The sequence below is a fragment of the Neodiprion virginianus genome, chromosome 5 (genome assembly GCF_021901495.1).
Source record: "Neodiprion virginianus isolate iyNeoVirg1 chromosome 5, iyNeoVirg1.1, whole genome shotgun sequence".
Lineage (NCBI taxonomy): Eukaryota > Metazoa > Arthropoda > Insecta > Hymenoptera > Diprionidae > Neodiprion > Neodiprion virginianus.
This window is the reverse complement of record NC_060881.1, coordinates 175,341-199,606: the sequence shown is the minus strand read 5'-3', so window position 1 is coordinate 199,606 and position 24,266 is coordinate 175,341. Positions and strand designations below refer to the sequence as shown.

Genomic DNA, 24,266 nt, shown 5'->3' with positions numbered 1-24,266 from the left:
CAGACCCCACGTGTAGGAATTTCGTTGTTTACGCGACGGTGTGCCTACAATCGCATCGGCCTAACGGATAACGCGGTGATGACGTGAAATGAGGAAATCGTAATGGCGTCTTACGGAGTTTCTTAGGGGCCCAATTGACATACAGAGACGGTCATGTGTGGTACACGTGTGGCTGTTCGAAACGACCGTAAGGGGGGTGCGTATGCCTTACACGATGAAACCTGCGGAGGACAATCCCGCCTCCATCTTCCCCCGTTGGGAAAAAGAGACACATTAAAAATAAATAAATATATGAACACAAGAAAATAAAAACAAGTATCCGGACTTCGGTCAAGGCTTTTCTATATATATATATATATATATATATATATATATACGTATTTATATACATGTACGCGCGTGAGCTTGAAAAATTCTATTTATTTTTACACGTGGTATACCTTTTAATGTACATATCTCTATGTATATACGTATATATAGATAGGCATAACCGCGATAAGTCCTGCAGTGCATGCACGTGTCGAGTTCACACGTGTCTCTGAAGCTCTCTCTCTCTCTCTCTCTCTCTCTCTCTCTCTCTCTCTCTCTCTCTATCGTTTTTATTTCTCTATTTCCAAGAACTTACGCAAACTAACATTACACATCAGACTGCAACATGTATTATAATGGACATACCCGCACGACTTACGCATGATTCTCAATTATTTCGAAACGGACGTCAAGTATTCCCTAATGGGTTTTTCCATTTTTGGATACAGCACACACTTCAATAAGACGGGACTGAATTTCCTCACTGCAAAACGTCGTTACAATTTCAAGATCAAAGACAGGAAATTACTCCCATTAGCTGCAACTTATTCATTACCCGGAATCGGTAGTGAATTATTGCGGGTATGGAAATTCGAAAGTACGATTTGAATTTTCAATTTAATTCTTTTTTTTTTCAGCAAAATAACCAGGACGATTGATGCGACTTCAATTTCTTAGATCCTGACGCTTCGGAAGAGAAGCCGTGAGAAGAGTAAAAAAATGTCGGTAAAAAGATCAAAGCTTTTTTTATTAACTAGCAAAAATTTTTTTCCATCATTTCAGTTTTATGGATGAATTTTTTTTTTAACGAACACTACTTATTTCTTATCACTTAAGTTGGTACCTTTGAATATTCAATTTTCCCAAGATTGCACCGTTATAGATTTTTATACACTGTGTTAAAATGAAAGAAAAGAAAACATAAAATCACAGAAAGCAGCCGCTGGTGCCAAATTTTCTCGAAATTTGAACAACATCCAAATCGTTACCGTTACGATTATACGATAATACCAGTGTTTTGCTATAGGTATGTATAACGCGGAATCGAGCGCAACGAGTGAAAAATTTCTCACAGAACGAGAACGTTCGGTCCAAAAATCGTATTCGATTCTAGGGGCCCGCATGCAGGAGCGTAACGGAAAATTCTCAAGGTTAGGTAAGGGCAACACGTGCCGCCGGGTATAATTCGTTCCTAGGGCGACAACCCTCTTCTTCTACCCGCTGGACTCGGGATCGGTTAAGGAGGAACGAGGCTGCACGGGGACCCGTTGTGTAAGCGTGCACGAGGGACATTCCGATGGTGCCCGAGATACGGAGACCGACCGTCTAGAAGACCGTCCCCCGTCCGTCCCATCTCACCTCGGGTCAATTAAACCAAGAAGTCTAGTCCGGGACCCGCATGGCCCGACTTCTCGACCCTCGAGCCTAAAGGAGGTCATGTTTCGTTTCCCGGACGCCGGCCATCCAATTCTACGATCCTTTTTCCAAGATATTCCAAATTCGAGAACCGTCCGATTTTGACTCTGATCTAGTACCGGGGTCGAAACGATCAGTTTCGCGAACGGTGCTGGATCGGGTTCCCGAAACCGTCATCCTCATACTTGTATAAAAAGTACACAATTTCGAATGATTCCGAGCGATTCTGCGACGACACTCGAACCAGTCTCCGTAAGTGCAATGTTCCGATTTAGCCTGACTTTATTTATACCGCTGCACTGTCGCAGATATACTCCATGGACGGGATTGTCGGGGCAATTATTGAGGTGTTGAGCTTACCATTTGTTGTCCTTTTTTGGTTTTATAATCCGTTTGATCCTTGGTTTTAAAAATACCAAAAAATAAATTTCCAGCGTCCAGCCCTCCAGCAATTGGTTTCAGTCATCGAGAGATTCGCAATTTGTGCCGTAAGTTTTGTAATTTTGAAAAATAAATGGATCGACAATTGGGTCTAAGCGCGTCGATAACCGGTAGGCTTACCTTACCGAGGAAAGTGACGGCCGTTTATCGCTTTCCGTTGTGATACGGATTGCGGTGGGCGGTGCTATCTGCCTTGAATAAATTCATGTTTATTTTAATAAAGGCAGAGTATAACGCCCATCACGGAGACACGTGCCTCACCTTGACATTGAACTCCGGACGTCGTCCAAAGCTCGTTAAAAATCATTCCCTACGGCGGCGGTCCGGTTCGGGGTGGCCAAGCCAGACGACCGCGACGGCCGTAGGTACTAATACTAATCCGCGAACGAGCTGGACGGGAAAGAATGAACGATAATTACACCACCAACGACGAGGCCGGCGCGGTAAAGAGACGGTCACACGTGGCTGTTGATTTCTGGCGGAAAAATGCGAGCCGAATCCAGATTTCAGGGAATTTTCACGCCTCGGGGTCTTGATCGTCGGTTCGAAAGATTTCAAAAACTGACCGGAAACCGTCCGGCAAAACCGCTATTTTTAATTCTGAGGCTAGTCGCAACGCGAACTTTTAAATTTTTTCTAAAACTTGGTAACATATTCCGAAGATTTTTGTAAGCTGTTTGCTTTTCTTCATTTTTTCGTACTTTCATTGCCTATTACCACGACACGTAATATATATTTATTACAAGTTTAGCCCAGGTCGTAGTGCGGGTAGGTATGGGAAATTTCTTGGAGGATTCATCTACCTGGATTCCTGTTATGATAATGCATTACGCTGCAGCTGCATTATATTGCAGTGGTCCTGCATCGGGGAATTCAGGTGAGACAGATTAGGAGGTATAAGAATCCGGCCGACTTCCTCGAACCGTTGGTTGTTATTTTTCCCCCTTTTTTTTATACATTTTCTTTTCTTCACCGGCTATTGGTTCGATTTTTTTTTTTTTTTTTTCACTCAGAAACGCGTCATAAATAACGTTGCGTAGAAAAAATGTTGATTTTCCGCCGTTTCCAAAACTTCCGCCCTTGTGATTCTCGTTTTTCAATTATCAACCGCTTTCTCAGCCACCGCAGCGTCTGTAAGGATAAAAATTCATGTTTTGCGTAAAAGCTGACAAATCGATACACACATGCAACGTTTTTTGATAGTAAGGAATGGTAAAAATGCGATTGGCAAGTTTTGAAACTGAAACTCAAAGATAAAATTGTACGTTATACACCTACAAGATAAGTAGGTATATTCCAAGTGCTGTATACATGTGTGTGTGTGCGTGCGTGTGTAAATGTATGATTGATGAAATTGACCTCGAGATTTTGTATCGAAAATAGATTTCTTCGACGGTATGGATAATATATACGTAATAATTCAACAAGTATAACGTAGAATATAAACCGCGAGTTCAAAATTAATTATACTGTTATTACAACCTGTCAGATATTGTTATTTGCGTCAAGACTGTAATTGCATGAACAGCAGTTGGAGCGATTAAAAGATTCAAGCCGATGCTGCCGCATATCACGTATACTTTATATCGTAAAATACGGTAATACACACAATAATTGTAAACATCTTTGTCTATTTTTTATTTTTTATTTTTTTTTTTTTTTTGTTTTTGCCGAGCATGCAAACATCCACGTATCCTCCGAGCCACTTACGTTGTGGCACAGAAATAATAATTATTAGACCTCACGTGGAAATCGATTAGACATTGGTTTACACATAGTTAAACGATTTGGTCGTTAAATTCCTCGCCGTGGAAAGATCGTTCGTCCATAATTCTGTTACGATCAAAGGTCATCGACAAATAATTGTTTTTGAAAAATAATAAGAAATTCGTAACGCGAAAATAAAATAACACACAATAAAAAACATCACGAGAAATCAATAATCATTCGTGCAGCCGGAGTGTGCGAATTGAAGTCAAGAAATTATTTATACAACCGTTTTGACGCGAAAAAAAAGAACATGCTTATAAAAATAATGAATCAGACCTCGAGACGCGCAGTTTTGTGCATGGAAAATATTTGCGTACAGTCTGGCTGTAACAGCAATTGGTTATACCTACGTATGTACAGTTGGCTGCAGTCATCGCATCCAATCAATCGCGAAAACGCGTAGTGTTTTGCCGTTACTTCTGTTTTTTTGTTCTTCTTTTTTATTTTTGTACACGTCAAAATATTTTTAAATTTGTTTTCACTCCTTTCTTATTTCTTTAATTTCGACATTTATCCAACGCGTCATACGGTATTCCAAATTCCAGTTCTAATCTAGGCCACCGCATATAATGGATTCAACGCAATATGTATTATATACGCGAGTCGATAATGCCCCCGACAAACGTGAATTATAATAAAAACAAATCCATGTAACAAATAAAAATCAGGATTGCGTATATAATTATTTAGAGAGACGTAATCAATTGTTATTAATGTTAAAATGATTATTGTTGTTGCTTGTAAACACCCAGAATGGACTCGATACTTTCGCGTTGAACCGAGAAGCGCTTGCAGATTATTAAACGTTGAAAAATTGGCAAATCGGGATACAAAAAAAAAAAAAAAAAAATGTCGAGTCTTTTTCTCCAACTCGTTCCTTTACTTTCTAGCGAAAGAGGGTTAGAAACGGTCTTCTCACTCTAAACTGACGCTGATAAAGAAATCGCAAATTTTTCACTCGACTGGTAAAAATGAATTGACAAAGATAGCCAAAACAATTGTCATCGCTGCACTCACCTCTTCCCCTCACGAAGGACCTGTACTCGTCGCTGCAGCAACAGTTGGCAATGAGCCTGTGTTCCCTGCAGGTATTAGCGTGAAGAAAGGCGCAATCGGCTAATTGGCACTTGTAAGGAAGTGGGTACTGGTAGGGATCGGTGCAGCAGCATGCGTCGTGAAAAAGTTTTTCACCGCAGTAAGGAAACACTGAACTGTCGCACAACGGGCATCGTCTTCTGCTGGATGATCCAAAGGTACCAAAAGGCTCGTAGTAGGTTTGACGAAGCGCCTGATCCGAGAAAACCGGAGATACGGTCGGATTTGGCTCGTCATCAACGCCGGACAAACTGCCACCCGCGTTACTTTCACGTAACGCGGGTAGAGCTGCGTCAAGCGCTACAAAAGTTCAATACGGTGTGAGATCTTTTATTTTATTTTGATATGACAAGTTTTACCCATGAGGCTGTAGAACTCCTTTGGAACAACTTTATCGTGCGTATGTATGGATAATTTTCAAAAGTCTTTGCTTGTTAAATTCCAAAAATTACAAGGAGGTATTGATCAAGAAGAAAATATGGATTTTTTACCACAGTATATATTGACAAAAGTCTTCGTTCACGCAAAATTGCTTGAAATATATTCTATGATATTTTGTGCCAAGTCAAAGAGATCACGTTATTCCATCAAGAGTTGACAGAGCACTTTTCCCTTATAAGAATTTAACACATGGTAAAAACAATCGTTATTTACCGAAAGGTTGTACGGATTAAAATCAAATTTAAAATGTAAGTAAATACGTAATCAAGTATCGCATCGTAAAATTAGAGGCAAAATTATTACTCACGTTGGACAGGGTGAGAAATGTTGCATCGAACAGTACAGAAAGCGGCAAACAAAACAAAAACATGAAAAATCTTCGGGCGACAGTGACTCGCCATTTTTTTCTCTTATCCTTTTACTGTTTCGATTCGGGAATATAAATTAAACACACGTACACACTGGAGCGTACACACAAAAATGGCTTTGAGAACTTTTCAATAAGAGTGAATGAGAAAACAAAAATAGAGAAAGATGCAGCGAGAGGGAGTGCAGACGTTGACGGTGATCCGTACCTCTTCGATTCAGAATTACGTTTGGGGGCCACGTAGGTAGGATACATCGGATAAAATCCCCACGTCTTCTAGACTTTATAGGTATGCATAATCATATGTAGATCACAGTCTCGTAGCCGGACAGGATCCGTTACTGAGAGTATAACTGGTTAGAATCTTTCTTGCCTTTTTAAACGGCAACGAATGGGGCCGGAAATTTGCTGTTTATTTTACTCTCTTTCTCTATCTCTCTCTCTCTCTCTCTCTCTCTCTCTCTCTCTCTCTCTCTCTCTCTCTCTCTCTCTCTCTCTCTCTCTCTCTCTCTCTCTCTCTCTCTCTCTCTCTCTCTCTCTCTCTCTCTCTCTCTCTCTCTCTCTCTCTCTCTCTCTCTCTCTCTCTACTTCTCTGCCTTTCTCCCTTTTTATCCAACACAAATATCGAAGGTGGGAGAAAATTATGAATAATTATTCTCATGCTGAATCTTTTACTAATAATTAACAACGTTCTCGCGGGTCTGATTCACTATTATTATAATATATGTACGAGTACTTGACGAAAAGAAAGTTTGTCTGCAGTAAGAATAATAATAATAATAATAATAATAATAAAGTTTGGAAATAATCCTAGAATTTTATTGTCAACTCACGACTTCGTCCCGCGACGATTCCTTACATGATAAATTGACGGTAAATTTTTTTTTTCCTTGCTCCTCGACCCACTGACGTTCTTTGCAAAAATATTCGCCAGCGGTTTTCTTAGATATTTAAAACATAATTCAAAACATTGCCAAAACTGAGACGTTGAATGGGTTAGGGATTCGCGGAGGTCGAGGTGTTTTTGCACACGAGTCGATTTAGTAGACTTCGAAGCGGATACTTATTATATCGGAATTCCGGTTCCCACGAACCCTGGCGAAATAAGAATATCGCATGGAAATGAAAATAGGACAGAAGGATTATGTGACGCAACTAAATGTTGTACATTATGGTACCTGGCACCATCATACCGATGCAGACAATGGTTCGCGTGCATGAAATTAAGCTGCAGGCAGCTTTGCTGTACGCCATGCAGTTATTGCCGGTTTATTACGTTTTTTTTTTTTTTTTTTATCCAAGAAGCATCCATCTCACGTTCCAATAAAATAAGATGGGTACAAGGCATGTGCGAGGTACGGCAAAACTGCAGATATCAGTCGCTGTAATGATAACGACGAGGCAGAGTTACATTTCGATTTGTGATTATACGTATATGTATATGCATGTAACATAAACGATAATAATTGTACGACGATAATGACGGAGATCTGAATTATGGCATAGGATTGATTTTATCCACAAATTTCATGCCTGTCCACATCGTTTGTAATATATAGTTCGTTAACCATTGGATTTCGTTCACAGCCATAGTAGAGATTACACGTCATTTCGATTGTGAATAAAATAGACTTTAGAATTGGAATATTTCCAGAAAACTTACATACAGTTGTTATGCGGAAAGTCTTGTGGAAAATAGTGTCAACTCTTTCAGAGGTTTAATTCCACGATCTATAGACTTGGATTATTCAGAAAGTAATTGAAACCGAGACTGATCCTGTATTTCTGCAAAATCTTCATCGTGATCACTCAGTTTCTTATCGCGAGCTTTGAAACATGGAAAAATAATTTATTTTCATAATAACTTGCACGATACAAAATATTTGGTTTCTTTAATACATCTATAAATAAACACACACATATATATATATATATATATATATATATATATATATATATATATATATATATATATATATATATATATTAGGGTGGTCGTTAAAAATTAAAATCTTTGCGGCGCCCGAAAAAATCCTTCCTTCTGATGAGAAACTACGGGAAAAATTTTGCTTTTGCGATTTAAACAAAAATAACACGTGCCGACCGCCAGTTGAAGTTAATTTTTCGATCAAATTATGGTTTTTTTTTAAATTCGTCACAGTATTCAAGTTTGGGTAAAAATCATTAAATACGGCCAATAGAAAGTTAAATTCTCTATAAAAATGTTCCTTTAAGTTTCTGATAACGTTCATATCCATCGCAATAATCTCAATATCAAATTTATAAATTCTAACTTATTATCAAAATCACTGCTGAAAATTTTGTAGAGAATTTAATTTTCTACAAGCCGTTTTTGATGATTTTTACCCAAACTTAACTACTGAGACAAATTAAAAAAAAAAACCATAATTTTATCGAAAAATTAACTTCAATTGGCCGTCGGCACGTGTTATTTTTGTTTAAATCGCAAAAGCAAAATTTTCCCCGTAGTTTCTCATCAGAAGGAAGGATTTTTTCGGGCGCCGCAAAGATTTTAATTTTTAACGACCACCCTAATATATATATATATATATATATATATATATATGTATGAATGTATACCTAATGTATATCTTTTTTGTATATTTGTTGTATATAATATATGTGTATATAGGTATATAACATTTATGCGTACGTATGCATACGTGTATGATATATGTATGCATGTGTACATTTACCGCGTTAACGTTAGGATGGGAAATATTCTACCCGAAGCTGTAAATAACGCTATCAAGTTCATAAACGAAAAATAATCACTCCGCGCGCTCCTTGATGATCCACTTGCAATGTTTTTCCCTGAAAAACGCGGAAGAAATTTTTTTTTTCCAGCCAACGATCATTCGTGTACATAATTAACTTATGCGTTGATATACTTGATTGATTCATCATTTTCGTAAAACTTTTGGTGCACGCATATTTTTCATCTTAAGCTCGCTGATACTTTTATATCTAACGAACTTGATTTACAGAATTTAATAACATTTATTAATAACACGTGTTACGATTTTGAACGCTAATGTCGTTTGGTCACGTATCCATTATAGTTGCATATTGGAAACAGTTTTTCGTTCCCAACGGTCAGACACGTGGCGCCGCGATGCGGCCGGCCAATTAATTAAAACCATAACCCGCCGCGCTTTTGAGCGGGAAATTCAAAATTTCCAGGAGAACAACCGAATGGTCAGGAAGTATGAATTGTGTAACTGTATTTCAACGCATCGGTTTTCTATGGACGAAATATAAAAACGGAAATGAGCCACTTACACTTCCCGGCGTGATAAGCGTGACAACAACACTCACGGATCCTTGTATATTCGGCGCAATCGGCAGCCTGTACTTGACAAACTTCTGGACCGATACGGCAGACGTGAGGCATGAACCTGAACGAGTCTGAAAATAAAACGAGAGAAACGAGTCTTGTAGAAAAAAATTAATTGTTTCACATTATTGACTTAAATTCTTTTCCCCCCTAGGACACGAAGTACATAATTGTTATTGTACTTGGAATCAAACGCGTGCAGACAGTACAGTACTAAACATCTCTGTGCACAATTCAACACATAGGGTTTTGAATTACACGCGATATCTCAAATTCGACGAATCGATATAAGTATGCGGTATAATAATTCCCAGAGACGCAACGTTATGTTTATTGTTTACGCATATTTTTAGGGTATAAAATAAACGCACAAACGCACACGCAGTGGTAATATTACAATAACAAAAGATAAGATAACCGGTTGCGTATACATTTATTTATTTTTCTTTCTTCATTTTTGCAGCATAAAAATCGTTTGTCAACCGAAATTCCTGTACGACTGTAATAAACTCAGCTGCATCACTCGCAGCGAATTAAGTGCTGCAGATATTTTCACGTAAGCAACTCTCGTACACGTACCTACGATGCATGAAGTTTCATCGAAAATTCCAGCACGTACGTATTGTACGGAATTTGCACAACGCTGAAAGACTGCTGTAATCTTGATCAGGGAGCGCGAGGATTGAGCTTCAAAGAAATGAAAGAAAAGAAGAAAAAACAGCACCCCAATCCATTTTACACGATTTCAAAGTTCCGGTTGAACCGAACGAATATTAGAATGCGAATTTCTCTTCCATCGCGATATTTCCCCTCGTTTCGCATTTAGCACGATGCAAAGAGTGAGGGGGGGAGGGGAAAAACGTCGTCAAGACGTCAGCACGCGTACGCCGTAACGAGACCGAATAATAATTATTACAGCCAGGCCTGCAATTACGTATTGGTACGTATAATGTGACGGTGATCACGACTTCCTTTATCATTACTTCTAAAATTCTTCGCGCACAAATGAGTCACCAGGTGTATCATAGGAAACCGAATGTATATGTATGTCGCCTCGTCGTCGGCCGCGCTGCGCGATGCGACTCGAAGAGCCAACAACCAACCACCCGGCTCTAAGGCGATCGACGAGTTTCCTGAACAGGTGATTGCCCGAAACACCGTTCTAGCAACGGATTCGATCGATATTAAAACCAAAGATTTTCAAACATTTTTTCAAGCTGTATCGAAATTTTTTTTACAATTTTATCGTTACATTTGAAGACAGAAATTTCTCAGGTTTGTTTCCGACTTGTTACGTTCTAATAATATGTTTTCCCAAGTTCTCTCAAACTCCGTCAAACGTTATTTTAGACGCTTGAAGAAATTCTATCACAATATTTCATCCACCGCGTCAATCTCGATAATTCAATCTGATGTATATATTGGTTTTTTTTTTTTTCTTTTTTTTTTTTAGTACTTCGTCACATAATTGCTTCATTTAGAATCTCTGTAAATTCAGTTAATTATTTTTTATTTTGAAATGGTTTCAATTTCCCAAGGTTCCGTTACACTATTTCGAGATTTTCTTAATTCAAGTCTTCAATTTACCCGCAAGAGAATTCCTAATTTTACACTGTATATGAACTTCCAGTACCTTCTATGCGATCTTAACATGTACCCATATTCTTATACGGTAATGCATTTTTTCAACGATTTTTCGAGCTGCGCTCAAATCCGTCACTTATGTTCGAACAATGCCATAGATGCGATACGTACAACGTTATACCTAGGTACGTACCTGCAACTGTTCAAACTTAATTAGTTATTCATACCCTGTCCCTGCATACATGGAACTGTGCGTGCAGGCGAAAAAAAAGGATAAAGTGGAATCCAACGTGACGTGTGTGGCACTGCACATGTCGGCATCTTTTGGCAATCCCCCCCCTTCGTTCATTCAATTTAATATGTAAATTTAACGCCAGAAAAATCGTTGCGTCTTTTGACCCGTCTGTATAAAATTTTCTACCTGTTTTTATTTTGATTTTTGCTTATCGAGCTGAGAATCAAGCCTGAATGATTAATTTTGATATTGTGTATCTAAACAGAATTTCAACACCGTTCAGGAAAAGATTGAATCCATTCGACTTTTCCGCTCATACAGCGATGTAAGAAATGTAACATTATTCCACGAATCGTAATACCGGTGAAACTTGTGGCTGAAACGGGGCCTGTCTTTCGATAACGAACGACCGTCGACATTTCCTTGATAACGCGACATCGTGTACGTACGCCTAGGTATACGTTATATACACGGTGGGACAGTTCGTTTCTGTCATCCACATTGTTCCACAAGAATATATCTACAAAATATTATTATTTTAAACACGTAATATCATAAACGTAAATAACGATCAATTATTTTTCTACTGTAACTTATTGATCGCACAAGACTCATTTGATTTTGCACTCGACGTTCTGCGTGCAAAAATTTCGCAATTTCAAATCAGCGTTGCAGCCATGCAATGTTTCACCTCGAGCTCCAGTTTCTCTGCTTTTATGTGTTTGATTGTTTTATCGTTGTTTTTTCTATTCTTCTTCTTTTCCAACGTATTATACTTATCGTACAAAACCCGAGCAATGTTTTTCATTGTTTTATTCTTTCATTGTATTGGCTGCATGTTCGTAAGCTTACACGTCCACAGTTTTTCCGGTATGTAATATCCTTATATTAGTAATACTTTTTTTCATACCCTCGGTTCCAATAATGAGAAAATCATTCGACCGCGCGATATCGATTTTAGATTGGTACAGCGGACAAAACGATCCGCACGATTTTTACGTAACGCGAGTATTTATAGTGTCGTTATACCTGTGCACATACAGGCAAATTATGTTGCAGCCTTGACTAGGCAGGTAAACGACAATGGAAATGAACGTGCTCGCTACAATAAAGTTAATTCGCGGCGTTGCCCTAATTTGTTGTTCCTTTATCCCCGAATCGTTACACTTGAAAGTATCGAGTGTATCGTAAGACTGTTTTTTTTCTTTTCTTTTTTTTTTTCTTTAAATAAATTCAAACCCGTCCCAACTTTGCATATTTATAAAAATTTCCTGGCGAACGGTAGTAGCATGGTATGAAAACTGTAAAGAGATAGAAGAAATTCGATTCCGTTAATCGCTGCAATCTCACCATCTTCTGGTCCGGTATCACAGCAGCAATGATCATTCACAACGCCTTCGTTACTACAATATTCCATCTCATCGGCGCTGCAGGTTTTGCAGCCTGGTATTGGTCCTGTAACAACATTAAGATAATCGTAGTATTTAATCTTGCTTGTAATAAGGAGAGTCAAATCGTGTCAATATCATGACTCTGACAATAACATACGACGTATAATCGTGCGTATGAAATTCGTGAAACGGATTTGTTATGAATGATCCCGCGCGCGAGGCTTATCACCCGTAAACCGCAAAGTCTCCGATTTCCATGCAATTATAATTTCCTAATCACATAACGGGTTTATATATTTTCAGACAAAAGAAAAATTCCCGACGACTCGAAACTGGAACAAGATAGGCAACGTAAAACATATCTGTATTAAAACCGTTGTAAAAATTGTTGAGCCGCTGTCTGATCTTCTTTTCCGTTTCCTCCCCCCTCTTTTATATTTTTATCCTTATATATAATATCCGCGCAATAAGATAAGGCCGTATAATAAAATCCCCCAAGGTATGCTTTATAGGCGTTTGCACGACTTATTACCGCAACGAAGTTGTATAAATTGTACAAACTAATAACGCGGGTTATAATCGCTTCTTTATCCGCGTATAGCCATGCTTTTTTTTATACCGCACATAATAATAACATGATCCTCGTGTGCCTGGTCTAAATATAATGAAATATGTTAATTATATTAAGGATGCGTATTTTTATTTCTTTTCTCTTTTTTGTTACCTTTTGCATCCATTCCCACTGTTATTGTTGCGAATGCGGCAAATGCAAAAAGAGACGAACAAAGAAGAGGATATTAATGAATAAATCGAGTCACTTTTCGTACAGTTGGCGTCCATAAATCGAGAAACTGACTGGCGGATAAATCGATCCGGGCTTACTTACCGGGGTATATTTTGAGTTTCTTTGCCTCCTCGACAGCATCCTTGTACGAAACTTGATGCTCTATGTAGTATTCTTCGTCGGGGTGATGGTCAATAACGGTAACAGCCTCGAGACTGGCCAAAATCGCCAAAAACACCCCGATAATTATTATCGTCATCAGGCTCATGCTAGCTCAGCAAACGATCCTCGCTCACCGACATCTTCTTCATCGCCGCGAAGATTTAAAGGAAGAAAATAAAAATGGCAAACAGCAATAATCGATACTCTCGCAATCCAGCTTTCGTGTATGTTTCCACCGTTCCCACCCGCCCCTGCATTTGGGTTAAAATGAACACGGATTAGAAACTGTGAAAGATGGAAAAAAAAAAAAAAGAAAAACATCTTTTTCGTGGACGAGTACAAACGAACGTACTTGTTGTATTATGCGGATAAAAAAATCGTCGAGTCACATTTTGTGCGTGAATCGATGTACCAGCCGGTATTGTACGATACACGCGTGATATGTATATTGTGTATATCTAGAATATAGTTGAGCTATCGATCCTTCTCGACATTATATTCCAAGGGTGTGATTCATCCTTGCGGGCTTCTATATATGTGTAATAAAAGTATACGCGCGCTGTCTCAACTTATCGCCAGAGGGTGTCGGTATTTGTTTTTTTTTTTTTTATTTTAATTGTATCATTACTATTAATCTTCAGGTGAACGTTTTGTCAAATAAACTAGTATCAAGATTGATATACGAGTAACCAAAAATCCGACAGATCTGTTCAAAATTCGTACGAATCTACGCTTCGTAGGTTAGGATTAAATTATACCTATGCGACCTAATTAAAAATAATCTATACGTCGAGTCGAAACATTAATTTCACTAATCGTACAAGCCGGAATTAAGATCATGCTCCCGGAAACTATTCTGCGATATCATCGTACACGTTACGGGTCACGGATAGCCATAAGCGATTATGTCATTGCGTTGCAACGATTATTGACGAACCGAATTACCCGATGGCCGTTTCAACGCGACATAAAAATACTTCGAATAAACACGGTGCAAGGCTCTTGATACAAAACCATTGCGCTTCGATCAAACGGAGAGAAGCGTATCGTTGTACGTGTCGCACGTGACTTGTTGAATTTTATAAATATGAAAAATATTTTCTCTCTTGGATGCGGCAGGATTTTGGGACTTTGGGAACCGGGATTATTTTCCAAATCGCCGAATATTCGTTTCAACTTTCTATCGACATTGAAATGCCTCTCAAGTCTATTCCCGTAGTTAACGAGCTATACTGATTGTACGGCACGTTGATGGAAATTCGACGATTACCCGTAAGAGATACGCACAGGTTGACGGAAAGCCGTGGGTTATATGTTTGGAAATTGAAATATTTACGGATCGGTCGGATATACCTATAACACATAAAATATTGTTGTACCTATTCTCGTTTCGAACGCGTGACCGTTTCGCAAAACAATATCTCAAAACGTTCATACGTGAGTACGTAATACAGGTATACAATATCGTGTATACCTGTGCTCGGTACGTGACTTTGAAAACGATTAATGCTCGTGCATTTTCGTGCACACAGATTAAAATCGTGCTCGCGTTTGATATTTCTCCAAGATTTTTTGTAAATTATTTTGCGTTTTTTTACCTGACACGGATAATTATTAGGGTGTGAATCAAATTTGGGATAATTATTTGAGAAGGGAAATAGAAGGAAACAAGGAAGAAAAATCAAGCAAGTGTAATGAAGTGACGGTGGAATAGAATAGCAGTAAGAGATATGATTGAATGAATTTTTTTAAGGAAAAAATAGGAATATAATGGCTTTTATTGTTAGGTTATGATGTATCTAGACAGGTATATGCGTGTATATATGCATGTACAGAACACCACGGCTAATAGAACAATATATCTTGTAACACGACCGAGTTTCTTGAGACAGCGTCCGGCAGTAATTAGTGAATTAGTTCAATTGAGACCGCATCCCGCAAGTGCCGCGCAAAAAAGACGCATGACTTATATATTTTCTACATTATGTGTATACGTATTGTGCAGATAGAAGTAACATAAAATATGGTTTCAAAGCAATAATATATATCGTTTCTATATCTTGCGTGTGCAAAACTTGGCCGAATATCGTGTAACGAAAGATTTCGCATAGGTACGATAGATAACTAAAATAGGAAGAATGAGACGTAAGGGAAAAAGGTGAAAATTTCTTTACAATTTCAATTTCGTATATAGTATCAAATTTCATCACAGCCTTTTCAACTCGCGTCTTATTGCGTACGTGATCCGAAAGTGTTAGAGAGTTTAGAATCTTCAACGACTCGCAAACGAATCTGTTAAAGACACGTATAATATGTCGCCGCTGCAGGAACTGGCAATGAGTCAGTTTAAACTCGGTAAGACGGACGAACATAATTGTATAGGAGAGGGGAAAAAGATGAAGAAAAAAAAAAAAAAATAAGAATTCAAACCGGTGAAAACGGGTTTGCAATTTATCCAATTTGAGGATTTCATCACGTAATATTTCGTCTATTTCACAAATTAACCCACTGTACAGTGGCATATGCGGACTCGCTCTACTTAACACGTAAAACCGACTTCTTGAGTCGGTGGTATAATTCGTGTCTCGATCGTTTATTCGTACTCGTCTAATGTTATTATATTACAGCAATTTATTCAATTTTTCAAGCTTGAAAAACAACGTACTTAAAAACAGTTCTACTTCCTCGTACAAAACCAGCGAACGTGATTAATTTTTATCGATAACAAGGATTCGTTTTTCCGCCATACCAAATTGTGCAAATTTCAGCACGGATATTTTTCTTTTAATTCCATTACAACAAAGTATTAATATTTTGAACCTGCTGAAGCGAAAAGTACTTACAAAAAAAAAAAAAAAGGCATGTAAATGAAAATCGTATAAAGAGAAAAATTATAAAATATTGTGACATACTCACGTTTTTGGGAGAAATTCATTCGAGTCGAGGGGTGAATATGTATAATATTTAGTTCGATTAATTTCTTATTGGCCCGCCTCGCATTTCTCGATTAAAAAATTGTAGCCAACGAAAAATCGATCGTTTCTCTACTTTCGTATCTCTGAGCGATAAATATATATACATATATTTTTTTTAACGTAACGCCAACCGATCGTTATCGTAAAAATATTTTTGTCCCGCAACGCGCTTGTGCATGCACCGAAAGTCCACAAGTTCGCGTTTTCGATGCCAGATTATTATTTTCTATTCTGATTTTTCTTGCTCGTCTCTTTCCAAACAAACAAATAATCTCGCCAAGGCGAAAGGACGAGGAAAATTTCCAACTGACTACGAGTTTTACTCGTTGACCGATCGAGATCCCGCGATTTGGTCCGACAACCGTAATCCTCTACAGACCATGCCGGACTGCTAGTACTGCCAGTAGTTAGCGTTGCCGCTTTACGGAGGGCTGAAACGCCTTTTCGGAGGGGCAGAGCTCTCATCGTGTAGGTAACGGCTGCACATGCGTGTGTACCTGGAGGCCAGGCTGTGCCGCCTGTAAATGTATTGTGTCATGTGATCTCAGGATCCGTTGGCGAACCCGAAAACGACAGCCGGTACTCTCCTGCCCGATGTTTCCTTCGGTATTTCCCTTTCGCTGTCCCTTTTTTCCTGTTTTTTTTTTCTTTTTTTTTCTCCAACGCCCGCTCGAATTCCACGTGACTCACAATTGAGGCACTGACGAAACAAAAAAAGAAACTTGTGGCGAAAATGTAGAAATGGTCCGTTTATTGGCGGGTTCAAAATTAATTATTCATCAGCTATTGTGCGGGTAATCTTATTGCGAGATGGATCCACGTCGAGATGATTGGATTTTTCAAATTAAGATAAAACTATTCGCAAGCTACGGTCGGTTTTCTCCAAATATTCAAGATGAAATATAGAAAACAAAAAAAAAAAAGAGATGCAATTTTAGTGATGCTTTTTTATTCTTGTTTTTCAGGAAAAACTTCGAATTATGTAACTGACGATTGTACAAATTTGATAAATTCGCAATGTGCGACTACCGCGTAGTAAAATTAGCGAAGAAGTACGAAATAAATTTACAACTTGCTAAATTAAATACAAGATAAATATCGGATAATTTACAAATTTGCAAACTCCGCCAGAACAAACGCGACGTATGCCTGAATTTAAAAATTCAAAAACGAATTCGTTTTGGGCATTACAAAAACGCACAAAATTATTTCATTAGTTGTATGCGCATATCCCAGTAAACGGAGAAAAATGTTAAACCATATTAAAACAAATGCATTTTCATGACCCAACGATTCGAATCGCACTAGAAGACTCATCGCACGTTTCGAAAATCAATTTGTTTCAATTTTTTTTCTATATATTAATTGACAAAGACGGAATTGCGATTGGATCGAATTGAAATTGCGTTACAACATAAGCATCGGATAAAATTTGGAAGAAAATGTGTATTTCGAAACAATAAATGGATCGAAGGGCATCGAAAGGAATCTCTTTGGATATGTTTGTCGAATCTGGCTTTTTTCTTTTTTCTTTTTGTTCTTGTTCTTTATTATTTGTTTGGATAAGACTGACAATCGTATTTCAGCAACGGCTTCTGCAAGTGCGCAGTTCTCCACGGCGCAGGACCGCCGTCATATAATACACGCACATATTTTACGTGTATACACACGTACATACACGCACAGATGCATATAGATGCGGGATGACGTTTTGCGAGTATGTGTGAAGGGGGTCCTTCAAAGCATGAAGTTCGTAGCGGCATGTCGGTATTGATCCTACGGAGATCCTTGTTTTATTTCAAACCGCTGTTTATAAACAGCTGAATTGTATAAAGTATAATGATTCGAGAGAATGACGATTTTACATCGGTGTAACATAGTTTAAATTTATTACACGATCAGATTCGTAGAAAATGAATTTGCGAATTTTTATCACCTCGAGAAGAAACCGGAACAAAATTTTCTTTTAGATGATTGTTAAAATTACGAAATAATCGTATGTATATAGAATGTAATAATTTACTTGTTTATTTTTTTTTTTCTGTACCGATATATATATATATATATATGTGTGTGTGTGTGTGTGTGTACAAAGATACTGCGAGTGATGTCGAATGTAGGTACCTAATATATGTATATTTTGTTGGAACAAATTTTGACGTGCAGCAAAAGTGTAGAGGCGATAACGGGCGGTAATTCAAATGCATGGAAGCACGGAAAGAGAGAGCAAGAAAGAAAGGCCAACGAACCAGAATAAGAATAAAAATTTTACGCAACGACTTGCATATCGATTTGACTGACAATTTTAAAAATCGCTCCGTCTTATCGTCGCGTATTAATTGGAATTTTAAGCGGGGTTCAACTTCCGAGAAACATATAAATTTCGGAGAAAGTTAATTAAAATTTGAACAATTTTTCACCGATTAAGTAGTGCGATAATTTTCGTACACGTTGTAAGTGCGTCAAACGAAAGTAAATCATCGATCAACCGTAGCCCGCATAACGGCTGCAGCCTGGAGAGTCTACGGTATTAACCGATACCTTTTAAACACGTTCAAATACACATCTGTACATACACGCAGTACGTGCATCCCGTCACGGTTATCTCGTACCGTCGCCGTCACTTCTGATTTCGTTCCTACAGCTTACCGTGCGCCGAGTATAAACGTAAAGAAAATTGTCACCCACGTGCCCACGTGACGATAGGTACCAAACGCCGGCAAATTGCGGACAAAGGACAGGACTAATAAAAATTGAACAAAATTTTCCTCAATGTACAAGTATATATGTATATGTCTGATAAACGGAAAAAAGGAAGAGCAACGGAATGAGCATGAAAAATTTTAAGTTGTTACATATTGAACGGGCATTTGTAACATGCGTACCTTACAGATGCTGCGACAGCATGCCGACCAGTATTTTATTTATGTAGGGCACACCTGGCCAAGCCCTTTGCATGGTTCACTTATACGACGTATGTATTCGTCGCGTCACACCCCATATTCAAAATTTACATCCATACGTACGTACGTACGCACATACCTATGTATGAACGCACTTACACGACGTGCGTAACACGACTCTGCCGTACCTTAACTCCGATTCAGAATTCTATCGGTACGTGCATACAGGTATGCCTTATATGCCCGTACATAAATTTATACATAGATGCGTTGACGATGATCACATTTATTGCATACGATACGTCGTTTGTTCCGTAATTGTGAGAAGCGGTGTTGTTATATTTTTTTTTTCTTCAGCTTTCTTAAAAGCAACAACAAAAACTGCAGAAGCAAAGATAGAATGATAAGTGTTGTAATTCAATAATTTTTCCCGTTACTTCATACATACACTTATCAACGGTTATCTTTCAAAAATTTTAAATGCGACAACTTCTTTATACTCTGGCCTTCTAAAATGATCAATCATAGATTTCTAATTGGTTCGTATCCCCGATGCTTGGAAAACTTTGTTTTCTTTTTATAACAAATACACATTCTATACTACAAAAAGGACGAGAATAGCGTATTTCGTGTATTACAGCCAAGCATAGGTCGTTACAATTATACTCCCGAGGTATAGATCGTATATAGGTAGATAATAGAAATGTGTCTGAAGCGTAAAAAGGCGATGAATCCTCGCGAGGATGAAGCCTTATGAAGAAATATTAGCATGTGCATTTATGTTAGACACGCGGGAACATCGCCCATTTATACATATAATACGATGCCTGTACGCTGTGTATACCTTGTGCCGATGGGATTTGCTGTTACGTATTTTCATCTACTTATGTGTACAATAATATAAGTATTTTGTTTTATCATGCATGGCCGCTTGATCATGGCGTACGTATAAGAATACTTTCATACAGTCACGAATAAATCAGCGAAACATGTACGTAGGTTGTAGGCGTGTTAAAAAGTTAATTAAAAAAGTGATGTTTGTTAAATTTCACGTAAATAATTACGTAATTATTGTCGGTAAGATAAATATTCTCACTATGCAGACACACGTTGATAATAAAATATTCCGTCAAATTATAATTCTCGAAATTCAGTCGATAATCGCATTATGTGCACACGATGCATAACGTACACATTTATTACATCAGTCACGGTCATGACTTATCGATTACAAGGAAAAAAATAAGTCGATCGTCTAAAATGAAAGATCCTCTTGTGTATCCTTCTTTGTTGAAGACGTTTCGATTTCATTTATTTGTTTATTTTTTTTTTTTTTTTTTTTTTTGCTTTTGAAATTCTTTACCTCTATGACGTCATATTTTTTCTTAATTATTATGTTGTTTTCATCTCGATCGTTGTCAATTTTTTTCTCAACAGCAACAGTGCATCATGTACTCGTAATCTCTGCACACGTCGTGCATGAAGTTGGGGCCAGGACAATAAGTGGCCGGAATACAGAGCACAGGCAGAATGTCTGGAATGAAAAAAATCGGATTCTTTTTCTTCTGTGGATAAAAATGACGCCTAAACTGGATTAACAAGAATCACAGATTCAGGAAATACATTTTCGACCGTTTAATAATAATCCAACAACTCTGCAAGTATATGTTTACGAAGTGAAAAGGTCATACATTATATCTAAGGACAGGAATGAAGATCGGAGGAGACGAAAACTTGGCGATCATACGTCTGTTCCTATTTATTCGTGCTTACCGTATGTTCGTCGACACCCGCAACAGTATCCAAGATTTATCGCCGGATCGTTATCACAGAAACGCATCGGACATCCCGTGCATACAGGAGGAAACAGGGCGTTCACTAAGAATGATAAATCATAGAGTATGGTGCAAAAAACGCTATTGTGATGTAAAACTTTACAATGAAATTCCGGATAATCCTTTAATGCGTTTTAATATGATTTTCCGTTATTGCTATCCGAATCGTACTTGGCGAAAAAAACTCGGCGAAAAAGACAGCCAGCAATTGACAGGGCATATTTTTTTAACAAAATAATTTCCTCCGTAGTGAGTATTGGTGAGATGATGAAAAACAAAATAAAAATTTACCAAATGACCAAGTATTATTGAAAGCAAAGAAAGTCAAAGATCCGACGAACCGATATCGATGAAACGTGAATGACGAGTCTTCGTTTCGCGAAGCGAAGATGCCCTGGCGAATGTAGTTGACATCGCAATGACGACAGCGAGAAAAACGATGATATTCACTTTGAAAGACATTTTGACACCGAGTAAACATGTTGAGAGAATTCCGGCTCTCTTATATACCTTTTTAACGCTTGGGTTTTTTTATTTTATTTTTTTTATTTTATCGTGAATCGTTTTACCTGGACACTGATAAAGTCAGTCGCTCGTTTCTTCGTAAGATCGTAAATAACAAATTGTTTTCAAACGATCATGAAAATCAGGTCACCGCCTCTTCCAGGTAAACCAAGAACTCGTAAAATTTACATCGTGAACGAGCTATCTTTCCGCTCATAGTACTAGAAAAATCTACTGCCTGCGCGTGTAATTCGTCGGCATCGCGCATATTCAAACTGTGTTCTTCGGGTGATTGAGAAGTCGGTATTTTATCATAATTTACTCCATATCGATTCAAGTTTTTACATTCCACATTGACGCGCATTTAATTTAATTCCCGAATAAATTCACTCCTCACTGTCAGAACTATATACTCGTATATTCACACTTCTGTTTCGTCGGCTATTACGGCTGAACGATAACATGTGTTTAAAGATTCCCGCTTCCAAAGCGGCCGTCGGCTCTGAAATTAAATATGGCTGGAGACACACGATCAGCTGATCGTCGAGTTCGTTGCGTTTGCAACTCGTCGTCGAGGCTGTTGCGAATGTGTTGTCGGTGAAATCCGTAAAAAATCAGGGTAAGTAGTAACAAAAATTTCATTTTCACAACTGCTGTACCCCTATAATTGCTGGGCATCTATGCTAGATTAACAAATCTCGCGAAATAAATTCGCGGCGAGTAAAGTAGAATAAACATTATTGCGGTATGAGGCACGTGACAACGTTTATATGTCATTCGTAGATTGGCAAGCATGAATGGTAAAAGTGCAGCGATTCGCAGAATGAAATTTTCTTATAATCGACAGCTGCGTTCTAGGATTTCGAACGCATTTCATATCAAATTTAATACATTGTTTAACGCCTATACGGTAGAAATTGGCTAGATGAACACTGCAGGAACGAACGTATTTGGTCAGGTGGTTTGGCGGTTAAAAGCATCAGACGAATATCAAGTATTCGAATTTCGTGTTGAAAGCAAAAAGACTTCAAGAGCAAACAATACGAGGTAAAAGATAAAGTAAACATCTAATTCGTACCTCGATTCGTACCAACCGATCGCAGAACCGTTCAAGTTCGTGCAGCCTGCGGTTAAGCTGCGTCGGATAGGTTACTGGGTAGGCATACGTATAGATATAGGTAGATAGGTACAGTCAGTATCAAAATGAAAAAAGAATTCACAGTCGAACTGGTATTTACAAATACACGAAATGCGGATTGAAATGTCAATAAACCGAGGGACTGTCACCCGCGAATTAGGTGCTGGGCGTATCGCAGACGCGTTAAGAGTATCGATATCGTTTTCAAGCGTGACCGAGAAGGGTCAAAAGCAATATTGAATTGAAAAAAACCGGGAGAGACGCAAAAAACGTAATGACATCGTCTAAGCGTGCGAAAATCGAATACGACGATCTGCCGTTGGATCTGAGTCTAAAAAAGGTGCCGGAAAAAATGGCTGAGGATGAATACCACGATGAAGACGACGAGGAGGTGGAGGAAGAGGAAGTCGAGGTCGAGAGGGATAAAAGCCTCGCCAAAATTTCCCCCCTCGACGAAAGCGGTGTCTTCATAGTCCCAGCTGTCCCTCCGCTCAGCCATCCGATCCTGAAGATACCGGAAAAGCTGCTGTCGCTTGAGTGGCTACTCACCGAGGAGCTGAGGTGCATTCAGTTCCAGCTGCCAGTCGAGTACGTCTACAACCCGATCGAATACGCCTTCGACGTCCACGCTAAGTACGTCAGGAAATACTGCCAGACGACTAAGAAGATCCTGTTCCTCGGCATGAACCCGGGGCCCTGGGGAATGACGCAGACCGGCGTCCCCTTCGGGGAGGTGAAAATGGTCAGAGACTGGCTTGGGCTCTCGGGCTGCATTGGAAAACCTGTCAGGGAACAGCCAGACAGAAAAGTGACCGGATTTGCTTGCACGAGGAGCGAAATAAGTGGGCGAAGGTTCTGGGGACTGTTCAAAGACGTTTGCCAAACGCCTGAAAATTTCTTCAGGCATTCTTATCTTCACAATTACTGCCCCATCGCTCTCATGGACACCAAAGGAAGGAACATTACACCTGCCGAATTGAAGGCAATTCATTGTTGTTGAAAATCGGATGCGATTCAGGATTTACCAACTTCGGTTTAATTTTGCTTTCTTGTTTGGATTTTTCAGGGCCTCGAACAGAAGACTCTCTACTACAGATGCGACGAGGCACTCGTCGCCACCATTAAACTCTTGCGAATCGAGATAGTCATCGGCGTCGGAAGATTCGCCGAGAAAAGGGCACAGACTGTCGTCAAAACTGCCGGACTTCCCACCAAGGTTCATTTCATTTTATCTATTATTTAATATGAATTCTCGTTTAAATATTCAAGATTCAATACTTAAGAATGAAAGTTTGTAACGATCACATAACGATCTCTGTCATTCATCTGGATCGATCATTTTACTTACAATCAATTACAAATCTCTAATCACCAATATCAGTACTTCAACGTGTAATTAATGTTGTTTTGTTTTTACAGGTGTTGTGCATACCTCACCCGAGTCCCCGATCCCTGGGAAATGAGAACTGGAGTGAGAAGGCTGCGCAGAGATTGCAGGAGTTAAATTTACTGAGATATTTTGCCAAGTAAATTTTCACTTACAGATATCCAGCGTGCA

The 24,266-nt window shown here is 38.6% G+C and overlaps 3 protein-coding genes across 5 annotated transcripts; 1 reads left to right on the top strand and 2 right to left on the bottom strand.

Annotated features, from left to right (window-relative positions):
* Positions 1-511: 511 nt before the first annotated feature.
* LOC124304702 (single-strand selective monofunctional uracil DNA glycosylase) lies at positions 512-24,266 on the top strand. Its single transcript, XM_046763251.1, has 4 exons — positions 512-540; positions 23,207-23,690; positions 23,775-23,924; positions 24,128-24,266. Exons 1-4 carry the CDS (start codon positions 512-514, stop codon positions 24,236-24,238), a joined length of 774 nt encoding a protein of 257 aa, XP_046619207.1. The 3' UTR covers positions 24,239-24,266.
* On the bottom strand, positions 3,054-7,786 carry LOC124305458 (uncharacterized). Of its 2 annotated transcripts, XM_046764935.1 has the most exons (4): positions 7,503-7,786; positions 7,018-7,221; positions 4,954-5,331; positions 3,054-3,297 (listed from the first exon to the last, which is right to left on the bottom strand). In XM_046764935.1, exons 2-4 carry the CDS (start codon positions 7,091-7,093, stop codon positions 3,263-3,265), a joined length of 489 nt encoding a protein of 162 aa, XP_046620891.1. In that variant the 5' UTR covers positions 7,094-7,221; positions 7,503-7,786; the 3' UTR covers positions 3,054-3,262. The 2 variants fall into 2 exon arrangements, with proteins under 2 accessions (XP_046620891.1, XP_046620889.1); XM_046764933.1 differs by lacking the exons at positions 7,018-7,221; positions 7,503-7,786 and adding an exon at positions 5,780-6,284.
* On the bottom strand, positions 8,425-16,768 carry LOC124305456 (uncharacterized). 2 transcript variants are annotated; one of them, XM_046764930.1, is made up of 6 exons: positions 16,270-16,768; positions 13,294-13,604; positions 13,132-13,149; positions 12,367-12,471; positions 9,143-9,268; positions 8,425-8,674 (listed from the first exon to the last, which is right to left on the bottom strand). In XM_046764930.1, the coding sequence occupies exons 2-6, from the start codon at positions 13,457-13,459 to the stop codon at positions 8,553-8,555; spliced, it is 537 nt and encodes a 178-aa protein (XP_046620886.1). In that variant the 5' UTR covers positions 13,460-13,604; positions 16,270-16,768; the 3' UTR covers positions 8,425-8,552. The 2 variants fall into 2 exon arrangements, with proteins under 2 accessions (XP_046620886.1, XP_046620887.1); XM_046764931.1 differs by lacking the exon at positions 13,132-13,149 and having other exon boundaries at positions 8,427-8,674; positions 16,270-16,749.